The 25,994-nt window shown below is 37.2% G+C and overlaps 1 protein-coding gene across 1 annotated transcript in view; it reads right to left on the bottom strand.

The window, feature by feature from the left end:
• The window catches only part of pgbd5 (piggyBac transposable element derived 5), a 54,734-nt gene that overhangs the window by 16,055 nt on the left and 12,685 nt on the right, over window positions 1-25,994 (bottom strand). Inside the window, exons 2-4 of the mRNA XM_022684545.2 lie at window positions 14,280-14,710; window positions 2,488-2,622; window positions 921-1,098 (exon numbers count right to left, since the gene is read on the bottom strand). Of these exons, the coding sequence (XP_022540266.2) occupies window positions 921-1,098; window positions 2,488-2,622; window positions 14,280-14,710 (744 nt within the window). The remainder of the gene's footprint in view (window positions 1-920; window positions 1,099-2,487; window positions 2,623-14,279; window positions 14,711-25,994) is intronic.

Genomic DNA, 25,994 nt, shown 5'->3' with positions numbered 1-25,994 from the left:
CTCTAATTTCAAGTGTCACTGTATATTATATAAAATAACACTATGATTTTGATCTGATCAGTGTGTAACACAGCTACTGTATCTATTAACAAGGGCTTATAAACAAAACACAAATTAACCCCTACCTGCCACCAACCTATTACTGTTAACTACTTATTAAAAATCTGTGCAAAGAAGTGCTTTCAGGAATTTATAAAATTTAACTACAAAAAAAAACATGAATACTCAAGTTTATAGATATTGATATGTTTTACAACCCATATATATTAAAAGTTGACTTACTTGCTGATAATAACTGTGGTCAAGTAATAAAATCATTAATGTGAATATGATGTACACTAGGGGTGGGCGATATGGCTCTAAAATAATATCATGATATTTCAGGGTATTTTTGTGATAACGATATACTTGGCGATATAGGAAAACTAAAATAATTCATTCATTTCAGGAATATAGTATAATAGTATAACAGCATAATCATAATGTGGCAAAATAAATAATATTGCATAAAATAATAGAATGCAGCAAAAAATATTGCAGAATATTTAGTGCATGCATATAAACTGCAAACTAAAACAATTATACATTAATTACACCTAAAGCTTCACAGTAAATAATAGACTACTTTTAAGACAGAACATCTCTATTATCATGATATGGATTTTTAATCACAATATTTCAGTGTCACGATATATTGTATACGATATAATATTGCCCACCCGTAATGTACACATTTAAACTCTATTTCTTCAGTGCATTTAGAAACTCCTGAAGCAGAACTGCTCTAGTTTATTGCACTAACGACAAACCAAAATGTATTACTGTTTCTTCCAAATGAGCACTTAGTTATTAAAGTGCACTGATGGGAGGGAAATCTGAAGTGATGGTGACAGTAAGTGCCTGAGACATTAAGTGCTCACCCTGCTTCTCGAACTCCTGGAACAGGTTGAGGCTAGTGATGCTGGGGCCGGTGAAGATGATGGCATTGCGTCCGGACAGGTTCTGACAGAGCTGCTTGGCCACCATACTGTGGAGCTGTGGCTTCTTTAAGGTGTCCAGACCGTCGGGACCAGGAGCTTCCTTCAGATGGACATAGATCTGTGGAGAGGAGGGATTATGTGCTTGAGTTAAAGTAGTTTAGTTTAGTTTAGTTTAGTTGGAGAAAAAAAAGAAGCAGAACTGGTTCAATTAATCAAGAAACATAAATCTAGAGATCATTCGCCCGACATTAAATGAGAGAAACTGGAACTCAGTTCTGACCTGTTCCCCAGAAACATAACAGCAGCACTGTATCACTGAATTAAGAGGCTTGGATTAAAGCCAATTAAAGCTTGACCTGTAAAAAATTGCCCAATTTATACAATTATTTTACTGGATAGATAAAAAAAGATATTCTGGCCAACTGTACACTTTAAATGTGAAAGAACACAAACAGGAACAGCAATGATTGATAAAAACTAAAATATGGACAAGTACTATTAGTATAAATAAGTATAAAGTAAAAAATATGTATTATACTTCCTATTTTTTTTATAATACATGTGAATGTATAAAATACTCCTAATTACATTTATAACAACTCTTTGATGTTTTTAGTGGCTGCATTTTGTTGCTCTCCAAACAAAAGCATTTATCTCCATGACCAGCTCAAGCTGTTCACATCTGAAAAACTTCACTGTGTACACTGCATATCACAACATATTAAGATGGTCAAACTCCTTCCTAGACCAAAACGACTACTTCAACCAATCAAAAATTACAATTTCTGCTGGGAGGCAAAGCTTCCTTAGTGGCAGAACCAATCAAAATCACTATTTTAAGCTGGGAGGTGGGTATAAACAAAGGCAGAACCATTGAAAACCACAGCTTCTGCTGTAAGAAAGTTTCTACTGTGAGACAAGCACTTGTGGTAAGCAGAACCAATAAAAATGTCAATTTAAACTGGCAGGTGGGTACACTCATCAAGCGACCAATCCAAATCTCAGTTCCCGTTGGAAGATGGGTAAACTCAGACGCACAACCAATAAAATAAAAATCTCTATTTTTAGCTGGGAAGTGGGCTCATTCAGAGGCGGAGTCAATCAGAATCTTTATTTCAGCTGAGAGGCGGGCACACTCGACTCATTAGCAGAACCACTCAAAGTCTCCATACAGCTGGCAGGTGGAAACACTAAGTGGTAGGACCTTTCAGATTTAAGGCTGGACATTTTTACCATTGAATCTGTGTTTGAGACCCTCTGCCTGCAGTCTACCCAGCTTTAAACAGCTGAAGCAAAGACATCTAAAATCAGCAATTCTACACTGGGTTAAAAGTGGGGTTAAACAGGGTTAAACAGGGTCTCTTTCAGTTCTGGGTCGAAATAATTTGCGTATGTTTTAGAATTGTTTGCAGAGGCCCTCCTGGTGTGTGTGACATTATCAGGGATGAGCAGTGTGTGTGTGTGTGTGTGTGTGTGTGTGTGTGTGTGTGTATCACGCTGTGGTTACCTGACAGATAAAGCCGGTGGAGCTGCACTGTCGAACCCACAGGCTGAACTTCCTCTTCTTCCTCTTCCTCAGATCCCTCTCTGTACACGTGGTGATGAAGACGGGGTCCTCGTCGATCAGGGGCTCGTGCAGGACCTGAGAGAAAACAGTACAGTCAGACTGAGGAACTGGACGCGGATAAATAAACTGAATATGCAGACCAATTCATTCAAGAAACACCAATACAGAGCTAGGATGTTTGGGGCAGGCATTAAACGTGTATTATGTGTTTAACAGCAGTTCAGAATAACTGTGAAAACTTTTTTATTTTTTTTTTACACAAAGTACAGCACTTAATAATAATTAAAATGTTTTTTTGTTTTTTTCATTTGATCTGTATGATCTGATTGTCCGCACTCAGCTACCTAGACTTGGACCCACTGTAATGTGTGTTTGGCCAGTTTTTGTGGGTAGAAGAAGCTACCACCTGATCAATAACAGGAAGTTAAGAGGTTTTGGTCAGTTAACAGACTCTACATAACATTCAGCATCACTGAATTAAAGCAGCACAACGTGAGACAGGGATGCACTAAATATTTGGCAACCAAAGATATTCAACAGAAAATGCAAAACCAAAAAAAGCTTTTTCAGTGGCTGAGTTAGAAAAAAGACTAAATAAGTTATACTGAACAGTGACTAATTTATATTATCTAAGTCATACTGCTGTGTTTCCCCTAATTATACGATTTTTATTTTTCAGCAGCGCCGGCAGGTCTGGAATAATACACTAATGTCTCGATACAACACATTTTTTAACAAAGCACAAAATAAGAAAATGTACAGTTGTGGTCAAAAGCTTACACTCACTCATCAAAAAATAAAAATGGCATGCCAATATTGGACTTTCACTAAATTCTCTGAAATGTCTGATACTACAATCATTCTTAGATCTGCATTGAGCTCCTTAATTGTCCTATATAAAAAATATTGGTATATCTTGCTCTTAGCATTCCCCTGCAGTAGCAAAGTGTGAGCCTGTTGTGACCCTCCCCTAAGAAGGATACACTTTACACATGCATTTCTGGACAAGCTGAAAGATACAGAAATGACACTGAATCTAAAAGCAGCATGTGTTGGTTTTTCATTGCGATTTATACAGTATTTAGTCACCATTACACAGCATTTCCCCCACATTTCAAATAAAAATAGAGAAATGGCTGAAATAACAAAATAGATGCAGAGCTTTCAGACCTCAAATAATAAAAAGAAAACAAGTTCGTATTCATAAAGATTTAAGAATTCAGAAATCAATATTTTGGTGGAATAACCCTGGTTTTTAATCACAGTTTTCATGCATCTTGGAATGTGCTCCTCCACCAGTCTTTCACACTGCTTTTGGGTAACTTTATGCCACTCCTGGTGCAAATATTCAAACAGTTCAGCTTGGTTTGATGGCTTGTGATCTCTCAATTATATTCAAGAGATTTTCAATTTAGTCAAATCAGAGAAACTCATAATTTTTAAGTGGTCTCTTATTTTTTTTCCAGGGCTGTGTATATATGTGTTGTGTTATATATATATATATATTTAAGTATAATAATAAATATTTTGTTTGTACTACTGTTTTATTAAATATTTAAACATAGTTTTGATTTTTAATTATTAGTTTAGATGTAAAGATTGTTTTATTTTGTTTTTTATTTTGTTTAAATGCCAACCACTTTGCTGTCGTTAGACCCCACTGAAACATCAATCAATATGACAGTGTGTTTATATAATATGACTATTTTTTTTTCCTATTTTTTTTTAAACATTTGAAATACACTACCGTTCAAAAGTTTAAAGATAACTTTAAACTAGTCCTAACTTTAAACAAATACACTCTGTACATTGCTAATGTGGTAAATGACTATTCTAGCTGCAAATGTCTGGTTTTGGTGCAATATCTACATAGGTGTATAGAGGCCCATTTCCAGCAACTATCACTCCAGTGTTCTAATGGTACAATGTGTTTGCTCATTGGCTCAGAAGGCTAATTGATGATTAGAAAACCCTTGTACAATCATGTTCACACACCTGAAAACAGTCTAGCTCATTACAGAAGCTACAAAACTGACCTTCCTTTGAGCAGATTGAGTTTCTGGAGCATCACATTTGTGGGGTCAATTAAACGCTCAAAATGGCCAGAAAAAGAGAACTTTCATCTGAAACTCGACAGTCTATTCTTGTTCTTAGAAATGAAGGCTATTCCATGTGAGAAATTGCTAAGAAATTGAAGATTTCCTACAACGGTGTGTACTACTCCCTTCAGAGGACAGCACAAACAGGCTCTAACCAGAGTAGAAAAAGAAGTGGGAGGCCGCGTTGCACAACTAAGCAAGAAGATAAGTACATTAGAGTCTCTAGTTTGAGAAACAGACGCCTCACAGGTCCCCAACTGGCATCTTCATTAAATAGTACCCGCAAAACACCAGTGTCAACATCTACAGCGAAGAGGCGGCTGCGGGATTTTGGGCTTCAGGGCAGAGTGGCAAAGAAAAAGCCATATCTGAGACTGGCTAATAAAAGAAAAAGATTAAGATGGGCAAAAGAACACAGACATTGGACAGAGGAAGACTGGAAAAAAGTGTTGTGGACGGATGAATCCAAGTTTGAGGTGTTTGGATCACAAAGAAGAACGTTTGTGAGACGCAGAACAAATGAAAAGATGCTGGAAGAATGCCCGACGCCATCTGTTAAGCATGGTGGAGGTAATGTGATGGTCTGGGGTTGCTTTGGTGCTGGTAAGGTGGGAGATTTGTACAGGGTAAAAGGGATTCTGAATAAGGAAGGCTATCACTCAATTTTGCAACGCCATGCCATACCCAGTGGACAGCGCCTGATCGGAGCCAATTTCGTCCTACAACAGGACAATGACCCTAAACACACCTCCAAATTGTGCAAGAACTATTTACAGCAGAAGCAGGCAGCTGGTATTCTATTGGTAATGGAGTGGCCAGCGCAGTCACCAGATCTGAACCCCATTGAGCTGTTGTGGGAGCAGCTTGACCGTATGGTACGCCAGAAGTGCCCATCCAACCAATCCAACTTGTGGGAGCTGCTTCTAGAAGCGTGGGGTGCAATTTCTCCAGCTTACCTCAACAAATTAACAGCTAGAATGCCAAAGGTGTGCAATGCTGTAATTGCTGCAAATGGAGGATTCTTTGATGAAAGCAAAGTTTGATGTAAAAACAATGTTATTTCAAATACAAATCATTATTTCTAACCTTGTCAATGTCTTGACTCTATTTTCTATTCATTTCACAACGTATGGTGGTGAATAAGTGTGACTTTTCATGGAAAACACAAAATTGTTTGAGTGACCCCAAACTTGTGAACGGTAGTGTATATCACCTTGCTTTTGGTATTGCAATATATTGTGAGACACTGATTTGTAATCCCATTATCATGATATGCCAAGCACTTGCTACAGCTCTATAGTTAAATGTTTATAATATTGCTGTTTTACACATTATAATAATTAATATGCCAAGTAAATTTAAACACTTCATCACTAAAGCAGTAGAGCCTATTATTATAACTGTTCATATAGCGGTACCCAGAGTACCCAGAGTCTGAGTGCTGACTCACTGATCCCCCACAGCTGCTCACTGAGTGAAGTTGTACCGGGTGGTTGGCTCCCTGCCAGCTGGAGGATCAGGGCTGACTTCGGAAATTTATCGGGATCTAGCCGGAGTACTACGTGTTGCCAAGGCAGTGTTGCCATGGAACTGAGAAAACCAAGTGAGCAGATGGTGTTTCATTTACTGACGATAGACCAGCCGCTGAGGTGCCGTCTCTCCACCGCCGCACGCTGGGTACCCTAACACACACGCCAATGATGGAGAAGCAAAGCCCCGACGCCCAGCTAACACCACCCTTTCACTTCACAGCTGCTCCACTAAAACTATAACTACGTAGAGAAGAGAAAGTTAAAACGTAAATGCTCTGGCACGGATTACAAAACAACGACCCACGGTTCTGAGAAGAGGCTAATTCTTTTCACATCTGCTCTTTTATAACAAATTACACAGATTCTCACAGGCTTTTTCAGTAAGAGGGACTCGGCCAGAAGGCTGGGCTCTGGGGTAAAGAAGCTCCTTCACATCATCTACTCAGTGTCCTCACTTTAGTGTTAATAAGATAGAGAAGAAAAAAAATGTACAGCTGTAGAGAAGCAATTTCACTCTGCTCAACTTAGAAAAGATCCATGATTTCTGCTATACTCTTGTCTGTTCACACAGACCATTTTTGCTATGTCACCGGTCACTGCTAGGGATGCGTGATGATATCAAATTGTATCATTATCGGTTGATAATTGCCCTATTTTTTGAGAAACATTGTCATAGACCCGATGCCTAGATTTGGCCGATATTTCAAACAGATAATTGTCGATGTATTTAGTGTATGTTGGACACTGGCCATGTTATTACAATTGGCCAAAAAAAAAAAACTGACCCAAAAATGTAAAACATTTCTCAGGAGACACCTTTCATTTTATTGCTTGCACACAGTTGATTGAAAGTTAAAATGTAAGCCATATAAATGTTAATCTATTTCTCTAAAGTTATACCAGGATGTCTAGTGTCTCTATTAGTTAAAAATGTGTAATATCAGCATTGGCAGATACAACTCTGGAACAAAAAAAAGACCACTTAAACATTTCTTTGATTTTACTAAATTGATACCCTCTGGAATATAATCAAGAGGAATATTATAGATCAAAAGCCATCTAACCAAGCTGAACTGCTTGTATTTTTGCACCAGGAGTGGCATAAAGTTATCCAAAAGCAGTGTGTAAGACTGGAGGAGGAGAACATGCCAAGATGCATGAAAACTGTGATTAAAAACCAGGGTTATTCCACCAAATATTGATTTCTGAACTCTTTTGTTTTTTTTTAACATTATTTCAGCCATTTCTAATGCAATATTTATATTTGTAATTTGTGAGAAATGTTGTCCATAGTTTACAGAAAAAAACAACAATGTTCATTTTACTCAAACATATACTGTACCTCTAAATAGCAAAATCAGAGAAACTGATTTAGAAACTGAAGTGGTCTCTTATTTTTTTTCAGAGCTGTATATACATTTGTAATTTTTGCATTTGCAGATATATAGATGTGTAATATTGGAAATTGACAATGGAACACAATTCCCATACTGGTGCATCCCTAGCTACAATCATTACCACCCACTGCGCTGTCCACTGTGGGTGGTAATGCCTTCTGTGGTGTATTCCTGGTACAAACCTGACACTGTGGATCGAGTAATGACAGTAAACACCCATACAATTTCAGAAATGCAATGTCCCGTCCATCTTCACTCACTCTGAGACATCACTCCTACTCCCATCATTCATGTCATGTTAACATGAATACACTGACCAGTATTAGATCTTATTCAAGCTGTCCTTTGAGATAACACTTCATGATCACAATTTACATACTGCCAATCCAAAACTTCTGCCAGTTACTGTCTACATAATACATACATTATTAGTTATAAATGTAGAACCAAAAAACTCTTAATTTCAGGGGGACTGTGATTTTATTCTCATGAGAGAAAAAAACAGTGTGACAGAAATTACTTCCAGTCCAAATAATAACCGTGTCCATTATTTCCATTTATATATTAAACTATTGGTTTGTGAAAGTCTATGAATAAGTAAAAAGGCCCAAAAAGGCAATTACGGAATAAAGGAAAGAATGCATCATTATCTTAATATTAAAGACTTAATGACTTTCACGGTCAGTGTTTTTGCTGCTGTGGCTTTGTTTAGCTGGCTCTGTCGTGTGGCTGAGATTTCCTTCTGCTTTGCTCTTTGTCGCATTAATTCCAGCCCTCGTTTTTCAGCTCCCTGCTCTCCGCCAGTTCTGCATTATCTAAAGATCTCCTCATTTCTGATGAAGCAGAAACAGAGTTTAATCTCTGTGGAAGAGAAGATGATTCTGTATCTGAGAGATGCCGGCTGCAGGGGGTGGATTCATGGAACGGGCTGAGTTTGCACTAAAGCATCCAGTGCGGTGGGTCAGCCGGGTCATTTATTATTCAAAAACAGAACAGCCGACCATTCTGCATCTTATGAGCTTTAAATCAAGAGCAAGGTTTCCTTCTTTACAGGAGAAATCTGAGTTATAGAAGCAGCAAACTATATACGCAGCCTCACTCCCTCTGCAGCCTTTTATAGGTCATATATGCCATGATTTACCTCATACAGGTTTTATCACTGAAGGTGTAGTTTATTACATTTAATGATGTACAGCACTGAGCAAAGCTCCCAGGCCTCTAAGCAAATAGTGCGCCCATTAATCTCAGCAGTAACATTGTGTGTCGAGGGACGTGTGTCTAGGCCTGATCATGATATTCTGCACCCAAGTATCAGCCGATACTGAATCTGATCCAATCTAATCAAATTATTGTCGTTGTATAAATAATGAAGCCACACAGTTTAGATAAGATAATGTTCTGATTCATACTAAGGTAAAATCACTTTATTTTGGCAACAGTTTATATAATGAGACATTCTGGACTGATTTATGTAGTTCAGTGAAATTAATGTTTAGTATCTTATAATTACATTACATTATATTACATTAAATTACATTTGGCAGACGCTTTTGTCCAAAGCGACTTACAGTAGTCAAGTATAAAAGTAATAGAAGTTAAAGGTACGACAGATAGATAGGGCTTAAAGGAGGTTGAAGGGAAATAATAGGATAGAGGAGTGAAGGAGGGGAAGAAGGAAATTATGTTAGAAGTAGTTAGTGTGTTAGAGGTGTTAGGAGAGTAAGTGCTCTTTGAAGAGCTCTGTCTTCAGGAGTTTATTAAAGATAGCGAGAGATTCTCCTGATCTGGTAGTGGAAGGTAGTTTGTTAGAGGTGTTAGGAGAGTAAGTGCTCTTTGAAGAGCTCTGTCTTCAGGAGTTTATTAAAGATAGCGAGAGATTCTCCTGATCTGGTAGTGGAAGGTAGTTTGTTCCACCATTGGGGAACTCTGTATGAGAACAGTCTGGATTGCATTGTGTGAATGTTTGTTTGGTAAAGCGAGACGACGTTCATTGGAGGAGCACAGCGGCCGGGAGGTAGCGTAAGCCTTCAGGAGTGAATGCAGGTAGAAAGGAGCTGTAGGCGATTATATATATCCACTATAATCCAGTCTGACAATTCAGATCCTAGTTTCTTAAAACACACAGCATAAAGTCTGTTTGTGCGGTGTGTGTATTCTGAATTTTAAATGCAAAGAAAAGCATAAAAAAGTTCTCCTTTTGATGAAACGATGATTCTGTGATGGTTTATATAGTATTAAATAACTGATTATTTATTTACTTAAAATGTTCCAGGCTTATATGCACAGTACTGTACATACTTCCTTTTTTAAAGCATGTAAATACAGATTTTATGTTAGTTCTGTGTGTACAGTTTGTCTCTAGACACATATACAGTGGCAAAAAAAAGTGTGTGAATGTGTATTTTTTCATGGTTTTCTGCATACAATTGTCATGTTATCTAATCTCAATATAAAGCCCTATCTGGACTGAATTAGTTTCTCAGGGTTTCCTGGTGGTTCCTTCTGTGATTTTATTCCTGTCTGGAACGACCATGTATGTGTTTTTCTCAGACGTCCTCTGAAAAAATTACAGGCTGAATTATCTACTGTTTTTCACTGAACACCATGGTCCTCTGGTAATTTAACTCCCCTTCAGACGCACATCTCTGAGTTTTGTCTCCTCGCGTTTTTGTCCACTGCCACGCACCGTAATTACACTTTGAAAGCACGTTTCTACAGAGATCCATGTAAACACAACAGCGAGTGGAAATTGAAGATCTAGAAAGCCAAAAAGCTCACTGGTCCTCCTGTTTTCTCAGTTGGAGTCCGGATGCAAGAATTTTATCACTGAAAAGAGAGTTTTAACTATTTTTCACAGTCGTCCCCCTGAGAAACTAATTCCGTCCAGGTAGGGTTTAAGATATGTTTTATTTACATTAAGCTTAAAAGGGTTATAAAGTGATTTAAAATACTTTAGATAGACTTCAGAGCCAAAGCCAAGTTTTCTCAGGTCTATAAAAGGATTTCATATGAAGAATCGTTCGCTAGAACTGCTATAAACCTCTCAGCAATAAAGCAGCACAACCCACCCAGGAGGCTCAGAGCTGGAGTTTCATTAGCCATGGCTCTGACAACTAGGCCGTCTTTCCAACCACATACAGAACCCTGGGAAAGCTTCTCTCACACTCACACGGTGAGAAGCCAGTCTCACACAGTCGGTTTGCTTCTTTGACAGAAAAAATACATGCTGAGAGGAAATTAGAGAGTCTGAGACCAAATGTGTTCACTGACCACACAGCAACTGCAAATACAAAGTCCAGTTAGAATATTAGGACCAGCACTTTGTAGTTTTTTTATAATACAGACTGTAGTCCTTCTGTCTCCTTGCATACTTTATCCTTATCCTCCTTTCACCCTGTTCAGAGCAGGTATGGGTTCTGGTGTGAGTGGAGCAGAGACAGCAGTGCTGCTGGAGGTTTTAAACACCTCAGAATCACCACTAAATTCAGAAAAGTCCAACCAATTAGCAAAACCCACACAAAAGTGTCCTGTCATCATTGATTAAGGACTAGACTAGAGGTGTGCCATATCATATCGTACACAATAATATCACCAACATTTTTGAATATCGTGAACGATATTATGGCCTGAAATATCGTGCCATAGCACCCACCCCTAATCATCACATCAGGGTACTACTTTGTTTTGCTGTTTTTAGCAAAAGAATAATTCACACTGTTCTCATTTCCCATTATATATTTACTAGAGAAAGATTACTTCTGTCCAGTACCATTTATTTTAATTTAATCCTGAATTAATGGAGATATTTGAAGTGCATTATTAGTATCATGACATTCTGCATCATTGACTTCTGTTAAAAAAAAAAAAAAAAAAAAAAAAACTTGTAATTTTTTTTTTATATAGCTCAGTTAGGGTTGTGCCATATATCATAAGCAATAGTAAAATTATTTTTTATTTTGTTGCAGTAATTTACTCTTGATTTTTTCTTTTATTCAGTGTTTTGTCATATCCCTAAGTGTATCGTTATCACGTAACAAAAATACCATTAAATATTGTGATATTGTTTTAGGGCCATATTACCCACCCCTAGACTGTACAATGAACTTCTGTCTCTGACATTACATATACAATGAGATTCAGCTCAGTAGGAACGTGTAATAGAGTGGAGGACAGTGAGTGAACACAGTATTTTAAAAAAAAATGGTACCACTTTAAAATAAGACTACCTTCAAAAAGGGTTTATAAATGGTTTATAAATTAGATTATTAATTATTATTGATTAGGTTGTAAGTGCCTTGAAAACCTTTGATAAGCAGCTATAACACATCAATTAAAAATACATTAGTGACCTGTTGTTTACTAACTCATTTAATTCAACTTAGTCATATAATTTATAGTAAATAGTTAAACATAATTACAATGATACAGTATTAATATGAGAGGTTTAAACGCTGACTGATGAAAGACACAAAGTAAGATTAGGATCTAGAAAGATCTGAGATTTGACAGAATAAATGAGGGTGGAATTACCATACCAATTTGCCAGTTGTTATATATTTATTAACTGCATATTAATGGGTTTTAAAGTATTTGCAACCTAATTAATACATATTAATAAACTCTCTTATAAATCATTCATAAACCCATTATAAAAGGTAGTCTAATTATAAAGTGGTACCAAAAAGTCCAGCAGTCACCACCAATCATCCCCACGGGATTCTCTCCTCTTTAATATACTTTTATATCTCATCTAAACAGCCAATCCAAAGTGCCCACATGTTAAAAAAGCCCCACCTGACCGCTCCACTTTTGGGGCATGCTGTAAACCCTATAGAGATGGGTGTAATACCTGCATAATGCTAACTGCAAGGTAATCCCATTTATTCACTGTTTGCATTTCTGGCTGATCTCTTCCACTGAGTTCATATTCCTACAACAAGCACAGCTGACCCTACTGCCAACTAAAACTCAGACTGATGAACCAGGACGTATGACATGTTGCACGTCTGCAGGCGCTTCTAATTACAGCTGGAGGGCCAAAGTTTCGACTTAAATCCCCAACCCACTTCCTGCTGGCACAGAAACACGCAGCCGCCTCGCCTGTCCTACTTTCTGACGATTTAATACAGCCAACATTTGGTGGGAGTTCGCAGCGTCCCCTCGGAATGTCTTAATCTGGCTTCTGTCAGTCTGCTGCTTAACTTAACTAAATGCAATAAAAAACAGAATTACATGATAGAATGAATTGAGGCCTGGTAACGGCTACAGTTACACCGGGTTTGCTGTCTGTCTCATATAATAAAAATACACTAAAATAACTTGGGTGTTTTTTGTTGATATCTTGCTGTAGAGTGGTGTATTGGTATAATAGAACAAAAACACAGCTACATTCTGTTTGTCTGTTGTTACAGGAAGTCTCTAAATAAAGTGACCACAGTGGTTTAGACTTCCTCTAAATATGGCAACTAACTTTTGCATTCTAATACTTTTTAAGCATATGATACACTGATAATGAGTCGTAAATCATTGTTCATCCCTTATACTCTACTGTTGGCCAATTGTTTAAAAAAATCCTAAAGTTGCTTTTAATGTTACTATCCTGGGTGTGTCTTGGTTAGGGTGTCTCACTCCTATAAATCTCACACTGCTAAAAAAAAAATATTGTGCTAAAATGTACATCCTGCTAATATTTACATCCTGCTACTATCAATTATATGGGCTGTGTCAACCTATAATCTACACTGAATGCTAGAATGCGGTCATGTTCAAAGAGAGGTTTCTTTTATATCTGTTTATAAATAAAAAGTTAGTCTACAGTTACAGTAGATACAGGAGTTTCGTCCCAATACTGCTGTGACCCACATGCATGTGAAATGAAGATTTCTAGCTCGACATCAGTTATATTTCTTCTTCTATAATAATTCTTTTTCATTTAATACGTGATGATAGCCTGGAGGAACTTCCTGTAATTGATCCTAAGTCTGAACCATCTAAAAAAATTACACTGCAGACGAACCAAACCATGAATTAAACAATCTAGACTAAAACCACCATCTTTGGTGGGACCTAATTTTGGTTATTTGTTTTGGACTATGGTATGCAGCACCTTTCCCATCTAAAAGAGTCTGTGAGAGTCTGGCCCAAACAAGGCATAGGTGTGAAAGCACCCTATACTTTGTAGACAATATTTTATTTCAGAAATTATTGTGATAATTGATATTATTGCCATTTAATTTTTTTTTTTTTTTTTTTTCAAATTTTCTCCGCAATTTACACGGCCAATTACTCGAAAACAATTTTATCCCACTGAAATATTGTACAATAATAGCAGAATAAAGCAATTGAATCATTTTTAAGTGTGATTAACATTATTTAATAGTTTTGAGAGATGTATGCTTTGTTGGCAACTTATAGAACCTATTAATAGTTTGTAGAATATTGCCTTGAATAGCATGTCTTTACCTTCAGCAGACAACTCTGTGTGTGTGGAGGTGCTGGGATTGATGCAATGGACTTGACAACATTGGTGACATTAATTCATATTTAAACAAACAAACAAGCAAAATAACACAATGTGCAAAACTGAGACCTGCAAAAAAAAGATGGAGGTAATTTCTAGATATTGTACAATAAACTGATTATGCAATTATCGTGTGAGGCCTAGACACTGCACTATAATAATAACGAGGTTATGAACTTCATACCTGTGTTTGCGATGGCCGGAAGGTGCAGCTGAAGCTCTGCTGCAGCGAGTCTAGGAAGGGCTGGATCTTGTACAGACCCTGGTTTCCACCTTGGCTGGAACGGAAGGCCACAATATGGAAGTACTTGAGGATCTTCTCGAAGCGAGCCTGGCTCATCTTGAGCGCTATGCTGCGGTTGCTGAAGAAGCCGCTGCTCCAGATGCTGAGGACTGATTCACAGCGGTGCACGCTGGTGGAGATCACGAAGCCCAGGAAAGCCTTCATCTCAGCCGCGTTCACGCTGGTCCAGCCCTCGTCGCTGCCAAAGCGCTCTTGGAACTTCTTGGCATACATGTTGGTCTGAGTCACCATATTCTGGATGGCGTTGTCTGGTACGAATAGCTGGAAGAAGTCCATGGTTGTGGCAGTGGCTGGCATTTTCTGAGTAGGACCTGTTTAAAGAATTGAACAGAGCTGAATCAGTGTGAACAAAAGTACGAGTACAAAAACAATGTTCTCTATAATCCAGAACATCCTGTGCTCTAAACTCTTGTGGTCTAAGATTTCTAAGAAATCCAGGAATTGCTGTAAGTCTACAGGGAAAAAAAGGTTTCTGTTTTTTATATAATGACATTGTAGGCCAGACAAGTAAAACCACAATGTGTGCATCGCTGTATTATATAATTAATATTTATATATCTGACATTAGTAACATACATATAAACATACATTTTATTGACCAACACCTCAAAATAAAAGTTGCAATTAAAGTTTTTATTCAGGCCCTAAAGGAATAAAAATATAACAATAACTTCCAATAACAATTGTTTTTTTGCTTAATATATCTGAGATGTAGACATGTAAATAATATGTGGGAAAAATATTAGAATTACAAACACACTTACTACCAACTGGCCACCTGGATTGTGTTTTTTTGCCAAAAAGACTTAATTTTGCCTATTTACCTGTACTTAACAGTCAAAAAATTTCAACAAAACATTCAAATCACTCATTGTAAAGTCATATGAACTGAAGTTTGTATATAGAAATGATTATTTCCTTTTTTCTACACATTTAACCGTTTTCAATAAATAAATAATACATTTCAACTTTTACAAGGAACATACATTGATCAGTGATTCTAACAAAAACTGGAAGATGGAAAAGTGCATATGGATCTGTGTATAATAGATCTTTAGCCGAGTTCACAGTCATGTACAGCACACACATTAAAAAAATAATAATGCATGTAGTGTTGGTTAGCTGCATTAATGAGCTGTCGAGGTTGTGTCATTCTGGCTGATAAAATAGACTGTTCTTCCTTTTCTCCTCAATGAATCTCAAAATGCGTTATATTACATTCCTTTACTGCAACTAGGCAACTAGCTCTTTCTCAGACAGCTCAATTCTTATCCTAACAGCGGTGTAATTTCTGCACTGAAAAATACTGCTTACACTTACATATGTACTGTACATATTTTTGCAGTCATGCAAAAATCTTAAATCTTATTTTTTTACCTTTTTTAGCATAATTTAAAAGCTGGCAGTGGTTCTTGTAAATTTTTTCAAAATGTCATAATAAGAGAACCAGTTAAGAACCTTTAAAATTGTGTTTTACTTAAGCTCATTAACATGTCCTTTAAGAGTTGCAGTAGGTGTGGTAAAGCAGGAAAAAAACACCAGGACGAGGATTGAAAAACACAGATTTAATGGGTCAGATTCTGGTGATCAGACTCTGCAGGACAATCAAAGGTCACATTAATGAGACAATAAATATTAATGATCAGTGATCAGTACATTTTCGAAACAAATTGGAAATGCTACATTAAACACAATTAAATATATCTGATTTATTGCAAAGATTGGTCAAATCCAGCCATAAATAATGGAATGGAAAAATATATATAAATACAAATATCTGATGAACTAAAACTAAAAAACTAAAAATTAAACAAATATTAAACAAATATAACAATAACTACTACCTACTGTCAAAAATGTTGGCAAGATGAAACAGAGTGAAGAAAAGATCTGGGAAGTCCCGGCTCTTTATATAAACTGTGTGAATGTACTACAGAGTAGTGAGTCACACTGAATAATGCAAGTCAAATGAGAATCTGACTCACATCCCAGTAACACCTGCTGTTAAATGGGTTTGGGATAACAAAACAAATGATTTTCATCATCCGACATTTTCTCTGTCTGTGTCTCTGTCTGTGTTCTCACTGTGTGAATAGGAGGAATCATCCCACACATAAATCAGAAATACAGATAAATGGAAGGCCTAAGCTCAACTGCATACTGTACCGGAACAGTGCTAAATGTGATTCTTTTCACCATTATGATTGCTTTTACTTACACTGTGCATACATTAGATGATGAATACGACCAAAATAAAATGTATCTGTTATTTTAACACATATTACAGTATATATTTATATATACTGTACTATTAAAGTTTTTTGTACCTGTTAGTACTGCTTTTGTAACATGCACAGGCTTATATACTGTGGCAGGTGCGTCAGAGTCCTCATGCTAGACTGCATTCTCCCTTAAAGGAGAACTCCGGTGTGAAGTGGACTTTAGGTATATTGAAACATTATGATAAATATGAACTCTTGTTGAATATCCCACCTAGGGTTGTCACGATACCAAAATTTTGACTTCAATACCGATACCAACTGTAGTATCACGATTCTCGATACCAAAACGATACTTGGAAGAAAAAAAAAACAATAAAAATATCTGAACATAAAATGTTTATTTTTGACTGAACTGGATTGAACACTGAACAATCAGTGCAAACGTTTTTATTCTAAAATGAAACATTTTAATTATAACCTTAACTATAACATAATTATCTACTTCCACTTCCTAAAAACTAAAACTAAAACCAGAGGTAATGGTAGCCTGACTATGTGAACCTGACGGGCGGGCAGAAGTTAAGTTCTGAATAAGGAAAATAAAGAGACAGAAGAACATTACAATGTTATGTTCATTTTAACACTCACTGCTCCGTTTTATTAATCAACCGTTTACCATTTTTAATAAGCCCATGTTCAGTGTAACGATCAAGCAGGCTACGTGCCTGACCACAGATTTGCAATGGAAACGCGAAAACGTGAACATCTTGAGTTCATGTTTCACAGCCAATGGGATAATGGAGAAATAGAGAAAACCATGGGTCCAAAACAAAACTCCTGCACACTCCTCTCCGTGTTAATGTGATTTACTAGCAGTCGCTAGTAAATCTTAGTAAAGCTACAGACAGAGTGTATCTTGACTAACTCCACTAACCTGTCGACTTATCAGCTCTTTGTAGAGATCAGGGTGCTTGTCTGCTAAATGAATGAGCGAAATATGATCAGAATTATGTTAAATAATACTGTAACATAGAAGCATAGAACTATTATTTAATTAAAATGATTTTTAAGAACAGCTAAACACAGTGCTGCAGGTCAAACGCGGAGGCGTTCACGTGCGAGAGAGAGAGACAGAGAGAGACACAGAGAGAGAGAGAGAGAGAGAGAGAGAGACAGAGAAAGAGACACAGCGAGAGTGAGAGAGAGAGAGAGAGATTTGCGTGTTCTGATGTGAGCTACTCACAGGTAAAGGTTCTCTTTTAGCTCTTCGTGCTCATATTCTAGTCCCACACATAAGTCTGCAGCTCCCTCAGTGTTTTCTGTCGTATTTTGCGGCTAGCGCGAGCGCTTACAACTAACACCGCCACGAGGTGCCGCCGCGCTTGTGCCGAATCCGCTACTGAATCCGACTCCCGCTTCGCGGACAGAATCGGCACAACAGCCCCCGCTGTACAACTGCGGGAGTGAAAACAGCGCTAATAAATAAAGTAGTTTAGTTTCACTTTCAGTTTTCGTTATTTTCGTTATTTTATTTAAAAATAAAAATATAAATAAAAAACAGATGCCTACATCTCAGACTATTTTCCCACACTTCACTCCTCGCGCCCGTTTTGTCCACAAGTCGCGGACGAGAGACATCTGTTATTTTAGCCGTCGCCATTCTACACTCGCTGCTGCTCTGCTGGCTTGCGCGTGAATCGATTCATTTGTTCAGAACACTAAGTTTATCTGAATCCTGACACACCGACTGCTGCGGTGTGAATCAGTTTTCTTATGAACTGAATCAAATCGCGCCTACTAATTTGACTCATTTGAAGCTAGTGACTGGGCTATATACAGTATCGAAAGCATCGAACGCTAAAGAACCGAATCGTTTGTGATGACGTAGTATCGAAAAAGAATCGAACCTTCGGTACACCGTGCAACTCTAATCCCACCTCCGTTCCAGTGTTCCAAAATAAAATCGGAGCTTTTAGCCGATGCTCCCAACAAGCTTTCAATTCTAGTGATAGGGGCATAGTGTTACCCATGCAAAGAAATCACAATTTTTACACCATTATCAAACTCCAAACTTTACTGGTGGAATGTAGAGAGCCCTGACATTTTAAACAAAGTGCTGAGAGCTTAAAAAGGGCACAGATAGTTTATTAAATACACTGTTTATACACACAGCACCATCAGATAGTTCTCTTGATACCAATATTGAAATTAAGTCAGAATAAGTTGACTGATAAGCACAAACAAATAGGTATAATAGAGGAAAAAATGCTAAATTAATTGAGTGGAAATGCATGAATTCCAGTTGTTGCTGAAAATGTCTTTAATATTCATGTATTTCCATGGAATTAATTTTGCAATCTTTTCCTCTATCGTACCTAATTGTTTGTGCTCATCAGTCAACTTATTGTCAACGTATCATTTTGCAAACCGTTCCCCTATCCTACTTGAATGTTTGTGCTCATCTACCTCAGGGTACTGTGTGTATAAACAGTATTTTTGGTAATTAACCATTTTAAAAGTACTCAGTGTCTACGAATTAAGTGGGAAGCTACTTCGAGTTTGTTAATAGGGTAAAAAATTTACCCTATTAACCTTAACATTAACATACCCTAACAAACACTAACATACCCTATTTAATTCTCTTAAGTGGGAGAATTAAATACAAACAGCAGACTATTAGTTAAGTACTGAATATTTGTTCTGTTTCTGAGTCCCAGCTCTGCCGTCCAGTCTGACCATTCTCGGGCTGACATAATATACAGCTCTGGAAAAAATTAATAGAACACTTTAGTTTCTGAATCAGTTTTTTTCTGATTCTGTTATTTATAGGTATATGTTTAAGTAAAATAAACATTGTTGTTTTATTCTATAAACAACGAACAACATTTCTCCCAAATTCCAAATACAAATATTGTCATTTAGAGCATTTATTTGCAGAAAATGAGAAATGGCTGAAATAACAAAAAGATGCTTTCAGACCACAAATAATGCAAAGAAAACAAGTTCATATTCATAAAGTTTTAAGAGTTCAGAAATCAGTGTTTGATGAAATAACCCTGGTTTTTAAATCACAGTTTTCATGTATCTTGGCATGTTCTCCTCCACCAGTCTTACACACTGCTTTTGGATAACTTTGTCACTCCTGGTGCAAAAATCCAAGCAGTTCAGCTTGGTTTGATGGCTTATGATCATCCATCTTCCTCTTGATTATATTCCAGAGATTTTCAATTTCGTAAAAGCAAATAAACTTATTTTTAAGTGATCTCTTATTTTTTCCGGAGTTGTAAATAGTGTACATTAAGAGGACAACAGCATCCAGACTCTTCTTTTAATGAGAGAGTTTGGCTTCAATGCAGGACACCAATTACCTTTAGGCAATTCGTTGGATTTATTTAATTACCACAGAAAAGCACTGCCAATAGGACTTTATGCAGCAGCCATGCATTAGTCTAAACTCCCCATGCCCAATTTTCTGTGATATATCTGACCCCCACAGCACTTGCCTGTAGCAGTGGAACTGACATTTCTGGAGTGCGCTAACTCCAGCCAATACCTGTCCTGTGGGATTAGTTTGAGTGGCATTTGTGTTTGACTAATCATCCATCATCAGCTCCTGACCTCACTAATTCTCTCAAATACCATAAATCCTTAAAACAATGATACAAAATCAAGTAGAAGTTTTTTTTGCAGCAGAGAAAACACCACATTATTACCCTTCAGTGTATAAATGTAACTTAATTACGTAGAAAAGTATCAATGGACATAAACAGCAAAAAGGCATGTTCAGAGCTCAGTCAAATTAAACTTAGAAGACCAAATTATTGGTATCAAACAATATTGAAACAATGAAACTGAAACACTTGTCATTTTAGTGTGGGAGGTTTCATGGCTAAATTGGAGCAGCCTGGTGGCCAATCTTCATTAATTACACATTGCACCAGTAAGAGCAGAGTGTGAAGGTTTAATTAGCAGGGTAAGAGCACAGTTCTGCTCTAAATATTGCAATGCACACAACATTATGGGGGACATACCAGAGTTCAAAAGAGGACAAATTGTTGGTGCATGTCTTGCTGGCGCATCTGTGACCAAGACAGCAAGTCTTTGTGATGCATCAAGAGCCACGGTATCCAGGGTAATGTCAGCATACCACCAAGAAAGACGAATCACATCCAACAGGATTAACTGTGGACGCTGTAAGAGGAAGCTGTCTGAAAGGGATGTTTGGATGCTAAACCCGGATTGTATAAAAAAAAAACATAACCACAGCTGCCCCTCAACTCTTCTGTTTCCACCAGAACTGTCTGTCGGGACAATAAATTATTGTGGTTTAAAACCAGGTGTTTCAGTTTCATTTTCCAACCCCTGTATGTTTAATTATACTTTTGTAATTCCTTTTTATTTAATACATAAAATACATTTAGGATATTCAATTTACAGTATAAGTGGATAATGATGAAAACCTCAGAAAAAGTGTTATTTCAAAAAGTAAAAAAAAAAGTTAATTTTGGTGCATCCCTACTTACAACATAATTTAACAAATGTTAAAGTTTTAAAACAGCAATTAATAGCATTTAAAAATGTATATTTAAAAAAAAAACTTTGTTGGAAAAAATGCAATACAGTAACAAGTAACTGCAGAAAAATGTACCAAACAAACAAAATGTACACAAAAAATAACAATTTGATCCTACACTTACATTTATTTAGAATAGATGCTCCTTATTAAACTAATTTAAAAAGCTTATTGTCCACAAATCATAACAGGCTGTGACTCTATGCAGTTAATATGTGATCTATATTGGCTAAATCATCGCTGTTGCTTGTGATAAGGGTCATGAGGTCAACACTGTTGCATTAGCGTTTACCCAGCCCTTCAAGCCTCGCTGAACTTGTAAAGACCCCTGTCAAACCAATGTTTAATAGAGGTCACTCAAACAGCGAATAATGAGGGTATGTTAGCGCTGAGGCCTGTACTTCTCATCAGCTAATGAGCGTAAGCAGTCCAGGAGCAGCTTCAAACAGAAAGAACATCTAAACACCCTCATCTGTCTGCTGCTTGGCTTTTATCTCAGACGACTAATGGCTGCACTATCCATCAGAGGTGAAGAATAAAGAAACTCAGGAGAACATCGAACAAATAGGCCATTTAGTAGCACATGGAGTGGCTTAGCCAATGGAGTGTCTTAACCAGCTGTGTTATAATGATGGGAGGATTTTAGTTTGTGATGGAAGAAAATTACCAGAAAATGATTCTTAGATGCAGCAGTGCACTACTCGACTGCATTTATCATTATTCAAAATTTTTACTGTTTGCACCATACAAAGATTAAGTAATCTAGGAATGCATTAATTCAGTATTTTGAACTGTTATTTAATGTATAAATAGTGAGCACTGGACAGTGCCTTGATATTTAAATGTATGGGTTCTCTCTGTGTCCAATCAATTATATAGCTCAAGAGATCATAAGCATCCATGTGCCTGGTTTGGAGCTTTTAGGTTCCAGTCAGCCATTTCTTTTATTTTTAATATGGTTAGCATTAGCCTTTAGCCTCTATTCAGCAAATTCCCCCCTTTTAGACATAGCTAGCTTTAGCTTTCAGGATCTACTCAGCCATTTTCCCTTTTTTTGTCTTTTAGTAGATTTGTATCTAATACCTTCTATCATAAAAATCCCCCTTTTCAGGAGTGTGTAGGATTAGATTTTACACTCCAGTGAGCCATTTCCTCTCCTCAGATATGACTAAGATTAGTTTTTAGGCTCAACTCAGCCATTCTCTCTACTTAGGCATGGTTGGCATTAGTCTTTATAGCATAATCAGCTCATTTAGCCTTCTCAGGTATAGTGTTAGCGTTATTCTCCTTTGCCAGATATGGCTAATGTTAGCTATTAGCCTCCAGTTTTCCTTGATCAGGTATGGATAGTGTTAGGCTCCAGTTAGCCATTCAGCGGTATGGACAGCGTTAGCCTTTAAGGCTGTGTTGCCCATGCATTGGGCACATATATACTTCTGCCTGTGCACGTCTGCGATTATGCATTGCTTTGCAGTATAAGCCACAAAGGTGTGAGAGGGAACACAGGGTTCGTTTGACTAATCACAGCTGCTGCTGGCAGTGTCGCATAGGTGCTTTTCTGGGAAGGTGTGTGTCGGGCTACAGTGTAGGTTCTTAGTTTGCAGAAGTGTAGATTGGCTTTTAGCCTCCAATAAGCAAATTGTCAGTTCTCTGGTAGGGCTAGCATTAGCCTTTAGCTTCTAGTCAGCAAATTCTTCCTTTTGCAGATATAGTGAACCTTTGCCTTTAGCCTCCATTTAGTAAATTCTCCCTTCTTGTGTGTGTCTAGTGTTGGCTAGTGTTGCTACGGACTAGTAGCTGAAAAACGAGAACGATTAAACAAGAGCTGGCCAGAGAAGCATTTTTTTATTTTTATTATTATTATTATCGTTCATTATAGTTCAAACGACCTCACGGGCCAGATGTTTCATGCTTGTGGGCCGCATCTGACCCCTGCAGTAGGCCCCTTTCCCCTTCTCAGACATGGTTAGCGTTAACTTTCAGACTGTGACTTACACATCTCTATTATAATCTCTATTTTATGTTGCTCAAAGAGCCATGGTTGCTTTATTCATGTGATCTAACAGAAGCACATGCAGGTGAATCACACATGTCAATCTTTAAACATAACACATGACTAGTTAGTTAACCATTGAATTTTTATAACACTGTAAGGAGTTCTGCAATCGAATAGATCATGATGTGTAGTGATGTAATTACACTATTAGCACCTTTCCACAATGTGCGTTCCTAGCACCCAGCATGCATAGTTCCAACTCCACATGGCATCTGTTTCAGTGATGCTCCACATCCCCAAGGGGGGTTTGAGAGTAATGCTCATTTAATGCCACCACAGTGCTTAAGCACCATAAAGCTGAACTCCTGCAGGGTAAATATGATATACTATAATCCCTGTGTACACAAAACACCCACGGCCTCTTGTTAACACTAAAGTTAACGTGCTACAGTCTGCCTACAGCAAATCACAAGACATCATAGCCCAGCCAGGTAGGTAAAACGACATCTCACTGACATAAAATAAACTAGTGCAGTTTGCTATTCAAATAAGAACCCTATCTGCATCTGCTGTTTCATAACCTGACATGTAATATCGCCTGTATTGCCCCAGGCATTTATTCCAGTTTACCATCATAAAAGTGGACTGAAATTACACTCGTGATATCGCATTGACACAGCAGGGTGCTCATTCGTGTCCTATTCGATATCCGCTCTTAAACCCTGTGTACACAAAACAGTTCATGAATTGCAGTGCGCCACAAAAGCCTTAACCTAACAATACAGCTATTATTCCAGCAGGGCTCTCCTTCTATATTTAGCTGTGAAAATACTTTTGTTAGAGGCAGAATTGCACAGCCATGATAAAGTCCAGTGCTCACTTTACAGAGATTATCTAGTATTTCATTCATTCTTAGTGGATTATCTGCTGCAAAATGGCCTCAATTAACATTAAACAGCAGGCCTTTCCATGTCGTGGGGAAATTTCTAGAGAGAGAGAGAGATATGGGGCTTTGCTCTCTCAGATGAACTTCTGGATGCAGGTCTTAAAACAACAACATGAAAGGAACCATTGAATATTTATGAAGAACTACTGATCTACTTTATTAAACCTCACACTGCTGGAAAATGTCATTAAAGAGAACAAATCATTGCCATCTTAAAATAAAGCAGCATTAAATAAATAGCAGCTTCTGAAACATTTCGATGCTACACTGATGTGTACATTTTTATTTATTTATTTATTTATCCACCTACCTTTATTTAACTAGGGGAGTCGCACAGAGATTAAAAATCTCTCTTATAAGTGAGCCCTGGCCAAGACAGCAGCAAAGTCCAGTAATAATGAGAATGGTGATTTTTATTGTTGTTACAATTAACTTGGAATGCTGCTAACTGCACAATGTAACTCTGGTTAAGCCGACAGGAGAAAAACTCTCAACATGATTGTTATCCAACATAACCGGAGTCATATTACAATAATATTGTATTACAACCTCAGTCCACATGCTTCTTTTACCTCAGATGCTGCTTCTGTATGTCTCAGATTGTGAAATTTACATACACCACAAAAATGAACATGTCCATTTCTAACAATGTTAACAACACTTCTCAGATATTTCTGTGTATTTGTTCTGTGCCTATTTCTGTGCATTATTTATTTTCAGTTTTGGGAATGTTACTTCTAATGGTTACATAATGTTAGTATTCAACTAGCTGTTAGTTATGTGAAGTTATGTGAGAAAGGTTCTTATAACGTTGTGAGGCAAACCATTATTACATGGCATGTTTTTTTAGAGCATTCCTGGAACATTATTTCTGTAATGCTACAGGCTAACCTTTTTAAAACGCTAATGCATTCATTGTGTTAGTAAATATATTTTGTAAGTGGTTCATTATTACATCTAAAAGCTTTTACTATTGTTTCAGAATGCACACTTCTTGTGTACTGTGATAATGATATGCTAATGCAGATTTTGTATTAGGGACCATCCCTCTGTCCCTTTGATGGGCTTTGAAGGCCTGTTGCAGTTGGCAGAGTTCCTGCAACGACCCAGAATGACGCTGTAGTGCGGCTCATCCAACACACCGAGCACGGCCTGTCTTCAGCCTGTCTTCTGCCTGTCTTCTGCCTGTCTTCTGCCTGTCTTCTGCCTGTCTTTAGGGGAATTGAATTCTGAATTGATCTCAATAACTGGAACAACTGGAATAACGATTAGCAACGATTATTTTTTTCTGTGGAGAATGTACTAACCAGTGTTGCACAACACAAGCTAGAGAATGGAATATTCATGCATTAGCAGTAGTGTTGTAACAGTAATGAACAATGTACTACATTGTTTGAGACAATACTCTTGATACAAACAGGCATCAGACAATACCAGGCTTACAGTAATTTTGTTTAATAGCCTACTAGAGGACAGTCCACACATACGTTCCTTTAGCTATTGACATCCACTAAAATAAAATTGTCTTTTCTTAGCTAGGAAAGTCCATTAACATCAATGAGCCAATATGTCAACTTTGCTTTTTTATTCGTTTTATTTATTTAAGAAATTTATACATTTTCAAAATACTAAAAAAAAAGATGTTGAGAGGGAGGGGGGAGGGCTTTCTTATTTTGTCTGTTCTTTCTGAATTATCTGTTAACTTTTGGACTGACTGTGAAAAAATGCTTTAAGAGAAGGTTGTAACTGCATTATTATGCTGTTAAATTATTAATAATAAAATGATCTTAAAATGATAATCATTTCATTGATTGCAATAATATCCGTTTAATATAATGTTAGAAAAATATTTAAATTA

This window comes from Astyanax mexicanus, chromosome 7 (genome assembly GCF_023375975.1).
Source record: "Astyanax mexicanus isolate ESR-SI-001 chromosome 7, AstMex3_surface, whole genome shotgun sequence".
NCBI lineage: Eukaryota > Metazoa > Chordata > Actinopteri > Characiformes > Acestrorhamphidae > Astyanax > Astyanax mexicanus.
The sequence above is the reverse complement of the archived record's forward strand: the minus strand, read 5'-3'. Positions and strand labels throughout refer to the sequence as shown.